This window comes from Galeopterus variegatus, unplaced genomic scaffold (assembly GCF_000696425.1).
Source record: "Galeopterus variegatus unplaced genomic scaffold, G_variegatus-3.0.2 Scaffold325, whole genome shotgun sequence".
NCBI classification, from domain to species: Eukaryota; Metazoa; Chordata; class Mammalia; order Dermoptera; family Cynocephalidae; genus Galeopterus; species Galeopterus variegatus.
In genome coordinates, this window is record NW_007726436.1 from 905,064 (window position 1) to 915,465 (window position 10,402).

The window sequence follows — 10,402 nt, forward strand, 5'->3', positions numbered from 1 at the left end:
ACTGAGGGTTGCGATCCGTTGCCGGACACTAAAAAAGACAAAAAGGAAAAAAAAAAAAAAAAGAAAGAAAGAAAGAAAAAACAGGTCTTAACCAACTAAGGAATTGTTATATCATACTAGTGACAACAATATATGGCAATAAATCCTAAAATAAGTCACTTGTGTTATAATGAAAAGAGACTAGACCTAAAATAAAAGACAGAGTTTAAATTTTAACTCTCTCTAATAAATCTTGGTTAAGTTAACCTCTGAAACTTGAATATCAACATACCTAACTCACAGGATCTTTATGAGAATTAAATGAGAAAATTTATGTGAGAGATTTTTGTTAATTGTAAGCATTATATAAAATAAAGTTAATATTAAAAGAATTTAGCAGCAGCAGAATTTAGTGTGATTGAGTCTTGAATTGGCAGGATTTCCACATATGGAAAAAGTAGAGAAAGGCATCCCAGACATGAAGAACTATGAATAAAGATGATTAAGTGTTCGGTTCGAAGTGTACTGGTATGGGAATAGTGAGAGAAAAATTGGAAAAGTGGTTTATGGAGGAACATAAATGACAGGTTAAAAGTTAGAGGTCACCAGCATCACTTACCTTTCAACATGTCGATGTCATCACGTTCTATTTCAGCCATCCATTTGGGTGGAGAGCTAGTAATAGGCTGTCAGAAAATAAGAATATATCCATTCAGATACATACAAAGTGTGAAAAGACCCTATTCTTCCTTCTTATAAGAAATGTACCTTGTCACACAGCCTTCAGGTTGTTTGAAAATATTGGCAAATTATAATTTCAAAAACCCAGATTACTCCAGATTCAGATATGGCCAACAAATAGTCTTTTTACAAAATAATACTGCTCATCTTTAAAATTAGTCTCAGAGAAATGATATTGGACTTAGATGTGACTACTGTTACTGTTTTATACATAACAAGTTAGTATAGCAATGAAAGAAATTACTTGAAATTCAGTTCTGATAAAAGCCTCCAACTGAACTGTTTGAAACAATAATCAGTAAGTAACATTCTCTGGCAGAGGAAAAGATTCAAAGAATCAAGATTGAGAAAATCCTCAATTTAAGTGAGAAAAACCTGGATGGTTATCACTTGAAATTTCATAATTTTATGGTAGAAGTTTTAGAAAACTTAAAAATTTTAAGAAGTTTAAGAATTTTCAGAAGTTTTCAACCCTAGTTGCACATGAGAATCACCTATGTAACTTTAAAAATATACAAATGCCTTGGCCACACCCCAGATGTTCTTTTAGAATATCAAGGGTTAGGGAGGATCCAGTACAGAGAACAGAGCAAGGGACTCCACATATGTATTTTGCGAAGCTCAACAGATGCACACAGATGTTTCTGTGAAACAGGTAGGGGTAGGCTTGAGAAACATTACTTCAGCTTTGAGCCCTGCTCCTTTTTTTTTTTTTTAAATAAAATTTACTCAGTGCTATAGGTTAAATGTGTACCCCAAAGGTTCACATATTGGAAACTTAATCCCCACTGTAACAGTGTTAAAAGGGTGGGAAGTACAATTATGGTAATTGAAAGGCGGGGCACTTAAGAGGTGATTAGATTGTGAAGACTGTGCCTTCATAAATGGATTGATACCTTCATGGAGTAGTGGGCATGGTTTTGATGGCTTTAAAAGGAAGTGAGTAAGAAGGTTAATTCACTGTTGCTCAGCCCATTCACCATGTGATGTCCTGTGTTGCTACAGAAGAAGGCCCTCACCAGATGTGTTCCCTGGACTTTGGACTTCCCAGCCTCTGAACTGTAATAAATAAATTCTATTTCTTTATAAATTACCCAGTTTCAGGTATTGTGTTATAAGCAACAGAAATAGACTAATACACTCAGTATTATGTGACAAGCAAAACATCTTACATGCATCATGTCATTTACCTCCAAATCAACCCTATGAAGAAGGTATCATTATCCCAATCTCACAAATGAAAAAAACTCAAAGTACAGGAAGACTATAAATCACTTGCCTCAGGTCACCTGCTAGAGAAGCCAGGATTTAAAACCCAGGTACTCTTAGTCCAGAAACCACTACAGATGTTCCTTAACTTACAATGGGGTTACGTACTGACAAATCCATTGTAAATTGAAAATATCCTAAGTTGAAAATGTATGTAATACACCTAACCTACTAAGTTTCATAGCTTAGCCTTAGTCTGCCTTAAATGTGTGAAGAACACATACATTAGCCTACAGTTGGGCAAAATCATCTAACACAAAGCCTATTTTATAATAAAGTTTTGAAAATCCCCTGTAAGTTATTGAATACTGTACTGAAAGAGAAAAACAGATCAGTTGTATGGGTATGGTTTCTCATTGTAAAGTCACGTCATCCTAAGTCAGGGAACTTCTGTACTCTATACTGCCTCCCTTAAAAGATTCAAAAGTCAAACTCAGGGCCGGCCCGGTGGCGCACTGGATAGTGCGCCGCTTGGGAAGCGCGGCGGCGCTCCTGCCCGAGGGTTCGGATCCCACATACAGACCGGTTCCCGCTCACTGGCTGAGCGAGGCGCGGGAGCAACACCGAGGGTTGCGGTCCCATTGCCGGTCCCAGTCCGGTGCGGGGGCGACACTGAGGGTTGCGATCCGTTGCCGGACACGGAAAAAAAGACAAAAAAAAAAAAGTCAAACTCAATGTTTTACCCCTCGTAGGGAAAAAGACTATACGAACCCACAGAAACAAAACTCAAAGTAATTTGTATGTGCATATTTCTAGAGAAACGGTGTAGATATTTAATCAGGTTTTTTTTTAAAACACCATACTCTACAAGTTTAAAAAAAAAAATCCACACATTTATATTTACATCTTAAAATATTTAGTTGTAACCAAATATAATTAACTAAACTGAAAACTAAGTATAAATGATAATGAAAGAAAATTAAATTACATACCATCTACTAAACAGAAGCTGATCTAAAAATAATAGCTACCTTGTATTGTTTATTATGTCCTAGGCACTATGGAGAGTGTTTTACATGCAATTAAGGCATTCTATACTAAGAACTCTATGAGGTAGTTTCAGATGAGAAAACTAAGACTCAAAAATGTTAGAAAGTTTGCTCAGATCACAGAGTTAAGTAGCAGAGGCAGGACTCAAATCCAAGTGTGTCTGACTCTAAAGCTGTATGCTATCCTGCACTCCTTATGCTCAGGCCTTATTGGATGCTGAAGAAGCACAGACCAGTATTCATAGCTAGCTCCTGAACAAATTAAAGAGACCACAAAGTCAGACTCCCTCTAAACAAATACTCTAATGGGACCTGAAAGCCTCAGGCCCAGAGGCACCTTAATATTTAACTCAGCACTTTTAACTCTAAATAATGAGTAGGGAATGCTAAGCATTTAGTAAGGTACTATGAGAGTTATATTAGAATCCCCAACTGCATGGTTTAAAAGAAAGAGCATGAACTTTGGAATCTCTATTCAAATCCTGGTCTGTCACTTTCAAGTTTTGCTGCCAGCCAGTGCTTTTAACATTGGGCCCAAATACTTCTAAGTATGGTGATAGTAATATAGACAGCAATAATCAGACTAATGGGTTCAGAGCCTGGTTCTGCTACTTACAGCCTATAAACTTGGGTAACTTCCTTGTCTGGGGATGATGACAACACTACCTATACCTCATATGGTTTGGGAAAGATTAAATAACATATGTAAAGTACTTAGAACTGTGCCTAACACATGGTAAGCCCTATGTAAGTGTTTGCTAACATTATTATCATCATATTTTCTTGGTTGTGGGAATATATAAGGGAACATATTTAGAGCATCAAGCACAATGCCTGCTGCCCTGAAAGTGAAAAAGTCTGTCGCTCTAAATGGATGTCTTCCTTCAGGTTTCTCATGGAGCACCAAGAAATTTCAAAATCCTCTAAGAAGGTATAAGTTAAGATCATAATGGCTTCAGATCCCCATACCAGCCAGCGCAAAAAAAAAAAAATTTAGGTTATAACTCATCAAATAAATAAAAGAGAAAGCTTCAAAATTATAGTTTGGGCACAAAGAGTACTGGTGTTACATTAAATATTTCAACTGCCTTACCTTAAAAAGCTTTCAAGTGGAGAAAAGAGGTTAAGAGAAAAGGTCAAAATGTCAAAATAGAGCAATTGGACAGAGGAAAACATTTTCATCAATTAACATGCTGATAATATAAACAAATTTACAGGGCTGCAGTTACAAAATGATTTGAAGGCTAAAACATTGTTCTTGAAAATAAAGAAATAAAAGAGATTTGAGCTTTTACCCACTGGCAGAACTTTGGACAAACTTCATTAGGTAAGTAAGGCATTACTTACACTTTTGAAGGAAGCTGCAAATTCAGCAACACCTGGTACTAAAAAGAAAACAAAAATTCATTCAATAAATATTTGGGTGTTCAGGCATACAGAATTCAAATAATAAGAAAACAGCTTTGGCTTCAAGGAGCTTACAGTCTGGAAGAGAATAAATAACTATAATATTGTTTAAGCGCTCCAAGAAAGATGCCATGTGCTATGGGAGGACAAAAAGTAGAAATCTAAATCAGACCAAGAGGGCAGGAAAAGCTTGTCAGAGAAACTAATGCCTCAACTGAACTTTGAGGGACCAGGAGTTAGCTGGTTGGGTGAGTGGTGAGATATGATATCTCTTATCAGAAAGTTTAAGCTTCTTTTTTAGGTATGCTGTTCTGTCAATCCAATTATTTATTTAAATGTCTCACAGGAAGAATCACATTAAGCATAAAAATAAAAATCAGATATTTAAAAATCAAAGAATGCTCAACGTCACTAAAAAAAAGAAATGCAAACAAAAAATAATAAAGATTAGTACCATCCAATATTGGCTAGATGTGAGAAAACGGGCACTCATCGTACACAGTCATCCTACCCTATTCCTTATACACAAAGATCTATGAGCAAAGACATTCACTGATAAATTGTTTGTAAAACAAAAAATTGGATATAACTTAGGTTTCCAAATAGGGTATAAATACATAAACTATAGTATATCCATAAAATAAAATACTTTTTTTTTTTTTTTTAAAGATGACCAGTAAGGGGATCTTAACCCTTGACTTGGTGTTGTCAGCACCACGCTCAGCCAGTGAGCGAACCGGCCATCCCTATATGGGATCCGAACCCATGGCCTTGGTGTTATCAGCACCACACTCTCCTGAGTGAGCCATGGGCCGGCCCCAAATAAAATACATTTAATAGAATGAAATAGACCTACACATTCCAACATAGAAAAATCCATTAATAAATTACTGGGTGGAAGGTCGGCCTGTGGCTCACTTGGGAGAGTGTGGTGCTGATAACACCAAGGCCATGGGTTTGGATCCCGATATAGGGATGGCTGCTTAGCTCACTTGGGAGGGTGTGGTGCTGATAACACCAAGGCCATGGGTTTGGATCCCTATATAGGGATGGCCGCTTAGCTCACTTGGGAGAGTGTGGTGCTGACAACACCAAGTCAAGGGTTAAGAACCCCTTACCAGTCATCTTTAAAAAAAAAAAAAAAATTACTGAGTAGAATAAGTTAAGCTGCAGTTCATACACACATGACTACATCATTATAACAAACAAAAAACTCTCTATATACTTAAAATAAATTTGTTTATCTGTATAAGCATAAAAAATGTCAAAAAGATTTATACCAAACTATTAGCAGTGGTTAACTTTGTAAGACTGATTGAAGGAGGTGTGGAAATGCTTTATGTATCTCGGTATTATCTGAATTTATTACAAATGTAGGTTTTTTTTTTTTTTCTTTTTTTTGTGACTGGTAAGGGGATCGTAACCCTTGGCTTGGCGTCACCCGCACCGCGCTCAGCCAGTGAGCACACCGGCCATCCCTATATAGGATCCGAATCCGCGGTGGGAGCGCCATTGCGCTCCCAGCGCCGCACTCTCCCGAGTGAGCCATGGGGTCAGCCCACAGAAGTAGTTTTTAAAAATAATTAATGGGGATAGCATAGCCTCCTAGCTCAGTTGGTTAGAGCATTGTGCTGATAACCCAAGGTTAAAGTTCAGATCCCTGAACTGGCCAGCCACCCAAAAAAATCATAATAATAATTATTGTTTAAAGGCTCACTATCATCTCCTGAGTGATACTTTATTCCTAAAAGATTAAAACACCAAACAGTTATTCCTGACACTGGACCTTGGTTACTTCTCTTTGAGGTAAAATAAAAACTTTAATCATTACAGTTAAATGATAATTCTTCAAAAGTCTCCCTAAAGAACACTGGTTCTCCTGCACCAATTCTGATATAGAAGCAAAAACTTACATTGTTCTGGCCAAAGATCAGGTGAGGCACGGTCAAGTTTTTCAAAACTTAACAAAGATGCTTCCAGATCTGTCCCTAGAACAAAACACCCAGATAAGCACAGAAGAGATTAAACACATTAGTTTATATTTTATGACATTTCAGTGTCAAAGAACACTCACCTGGAACTCTACAGATTTGAGTTCTACAACTATTGATGCTACTGGGCCATGATGTAATACAAATAAATCACTCTCCTCACCAGACCTCACTCTCCCAATCTATAAAATGGGAGTGATATTTCACTGGAGTGTTTTTTAAAAAAATAAGTATCACCAATCCCCCTGCCTCTTTATTCATACCTTCGGACTTTCCTCCAATTACAATCAATTAAATATCCCTGCACCCATGAAAGATAAACTCCTCTGCTAGGACTTAGGATGCCATCTTTTCTTGCTTTGTCAAGGACATCTTAAATAATCTTTCTCTTGCACCGTCAGTTTCTACCTTCTCTAGGCTCATGCTCCAGCAAGCCTGCTCTAGAATATCTCTTCTTTAAAAAAACTCTCTCATGACTCCATGACCTCCTCCACACCTACTTCACAAAGTTCTTGAGTTGTCCATTCTGTTCTCCACTTCCTCACCTCCCCCTCTCTCCTAATCTACAACAATCAGGCTTCTGTCCCTACATATATGGAAACTGCTGTTGTGAAGTTCATCTATATGTATGTTCTTAAATCCAGTGGTCACTTCTCTATTCTCTTATGTGACCTCTTTGCAACATCCATACACTGACCACTGTCCTTGAAACATTCCACTCTCAGCTCCTATGAAACCATTATGCTGGGTTTTTTCTTCAACCTCACTAACTCCTCCTTCTCAAGTCTCCTCCTCCACTCAAACCCCATCCCAGGCTGGCTCCACTCTCTATCTCGCCTAGACCCATAGCCTTTACCTTCATCTGCATGCCAAGACTCCATATTTATACTTCCAGTCCCAAAACTTTCTCTTAAACTTCAGAGTTATATGTGTAAGTGGCTACTTCACATCTCTCTCCATTTACATGTGTGAAAAAACCCTTAAACCTAATATGTTCAAAACCATATTCTCCTAATCGTCCCTATCTCAAGGAATAAGCACCACCACAAACCCTAATTCTCAAATCAAAAACCCAGATGTTAAAAAAAAAATTAAAATAGAAAGAAAAAAACCCAGATGTCATCCTTCATGCCTCCTTTTCCTTTACCCTTCTATAACAAGCCCATCAGTAAATCCAATAGTTTCTATCTCCAAAATATACCCTAAAACCAAATTAATCTAAAAAACCATCACTTTTCTCCTGAACTAGCCTCTTGAAAGATCTCCCTGCTCCCATTCTTACCCTTCCCCCTTCCTGCCCCCAAATCTATTCTTCATGAAGTAGCCAGAACTTGATTTTTTGAAAATGTCAAAGAGTTCATGTCATTCTCCAGCTTAAAGGGTTTCTTCCCAGCTAAATTTGTGAATTTATATCTACCCTACCCTATAAAATCCTACATGATCTAGCTCCTGCTTAATTCTTTGACATCGTTCCCCCCCACTCTTCCCCTGCACACAGTAGGTGCTCAAACTAACAATTGTTGAGTATTTACTGTGTGCTCAGTCTGCTAACTAGGTGGATAAATTAGTTCATTCAGTGTTATAAACAGTGGTTTTTAACATTTTCTAGGAAAGCCACATCTTTGGAAATCTGAAAAAAAAGCTGTGGACTCACTCCCCAGAAAATGTACATATGTATAAAATTTTTCAACATGCGCTTTTTTCTAAACTGAATTTATTTTACCAAGTATTCCTAGGGAATTTCCAATGGCATTTTAAATGGTAAAGAACTCAACTCTAATATTGCCTTAACAAAACATCCAAGAATGGTAACAAAGAAAAGCTGTGTGTAAAACAAAATGCCAGTTTTCAAATTCCCAAGGAATGCTACTGATGGGAAGCTCAACCATAACAAAAATAAACTTATTGGGAGGGTAGGAACCAATAACCAACATGGGTGACCTTATGATACCACAGTCTGGGACACAACTCAAACTATGCTGTGAGTCTTATTCTCATAAATTTCTTAAATGGCTTTAGTTGGATTTCAATTTTCTCCTTTCAAGGAAGTTCCAGCAAATTTAGCATGAAAAACACAAAAGAGCAAATTACTAAACTTATTTTCAAATCACCATTATTTGAATTAAATTTTAAAGACAGAGACAAGTGTAACACTAAAAATAGAAGTGAGAGAGCTAAGCAGTGGAATACTTTAGGATGACATACTTATTTAGAAGCTGAATTTAAGTTCAAAGTGCTCATCTTGATTTTGTCAGATTTAAAAGAAAACATTAGGTGGAAGGATGAAACTGTAAGAGATGAAAATGAAATCTTAAAAACCAAGAGTGCAAATAACATGACCACGGAGATGGCTAGAAGACCAAAGGAATAATATGTTTCCAATACTCTTCCTGGCCAAAGAACTTTTCCTGGAAAAGAAATTGAGAGAAGACAGGGAAAAATCAAACTCAAGGAACACAGTTCTAAAACTTAATGAACTAAAAATTTTAATAACAATGGCTGAGTTTTTAAAATACACATAACATAAAATTCACCATTTTAACGATTTCAAAGTGTACAGTTCAGTGGCATTAAGTACATTAACGTTGTGCAACTATCAGTATATCCATCTCCAGAACGTTTTTACCTTCCCAAACTGAAACTCTATACCCATTAAACAGTAATTCCCCATTCCTTTGGCTGATTTTTTAAATGCCGTTTTGGGCGGGGAGGGGGGGCGCAAGAGAAAGACATTTTAGCAAGAGAGCACCCAGGCAGGAGAATTACTTCTGACTCTGAACATCCATAATTTGTTATACAGTATGTACCTGTACTCAAAAAACCTTAAGACTCAGTTAAAACAAGATCAAGTAATATATTACTTTTGCATATATCTAATTATTCTTTCAGTAAATGTGAATTGAAGGCCTATTGCTTGCCAGGCTCTGTGCTAAACCCTGAGATTCAACTATGAACAAGACAGACTTGCAATTTATAATCTGTCATGAAAGGGGCAAAATTAACAGAATAACTATGATGACGATGAAAATACTGAGATAGTGAATAATGGTGGAGAGGACCAACTCCAGATTATGTGTTCTGAGAAAGCCTCTTTGGGAGGCGAAATCTAAAATGAAACTGAAAAAAAAGTGTTTACATGTTCGATGCATCTTTCCGTCTCCCAAAGGACCTAGCATTATGCTTTTCATATAGCAGGTACTCAATAAAGCTCTCCTTGGCCTCAATTTACTCATTCCTGCAATGAACTTCCAAAATTACTTCCAAACATAAAATGCGTTTGTTTGAGGAGTTAAAACTACACATTAATGAAGTGGGCATGGGGCTGGGGGTGGTAGAAGCAAAAACTGAGATCAAAAACGACTGTATGATCCTAACTCTATAATACAGAACCGGGTGCAAAAAGCACGTGGGTATACCAAAACCTAACTGCTGCCTGAGATGACTTACATCTTAGACAACATATAAGCCGAAATTGTTCTTTCACTCGGCCTGATGAAATACATAAAGCAGACACAAGAGAAGTTTCGACATGTGCAAGACTACACTAAAAAGCTCAGTTCTCATTTTCCTCAGGTCCCCCGCTTCACTCGCTCCAGGGCAACGGTCTCAAACTAAGGAGACAGGAGAGAATCATGTTTCTCTTGAGGCTCAGTCCCGGGATGAGGACAGCCACCAGCCCCTGCTAGGGTTTGAGAGAATCATTCCATCCGTGCTCAATGAGAAGAGAACCGACCCTTCAAAGGGGCGCCTCGAGGAGAAACCTACGGTAAGTCACCTCCTTTCCCCCCAGCAGCATCTCCCCCGTGACCCTCAGTCTCACTCAAATGGGGCTAAGGGAGGACCAGGGCAACCTCCAGTCTTTTGCCCAGAAGGGGTCCCTCGCTGGTGCCTTTCTCCACCCTCCAGGTACATAGCGGGGAAACTGGGCACCTCTGGAGCCGCTGTGAAGAAACGGCGAGCTGAACACGGGCACTGATCCCAAGGAAAAGAGATGAATGGCAAAGGAGAGGAGTCCAGGAAAGAAGC

At 38.0% G+C, this 10,402-nt stretch overlaps 1 protein-coding gene across 1 annotated transcript in view; it reads right to left on the reverse strand.

Annotated features, from left to right (window-relative positions):
- LIN52 (lin-52 DREAM MuvB core complex component) overlaps window positions 1-10,402 on the reverse strand; it is a 110,570-nt gene that overhangs the window by 91,331 nt on the left and 8,837 nt on the right. Inside the window, exon 4 of the mRNA XM_008567523.1 lies at window positions 599-665. Within this exon, the coding sequence (XP_008565745.1) occupies window positions 599-665 (67 nt within the window). The remainder of the gene's footprint in view (window positions 1-598; window positions 666-10,402) is intronic.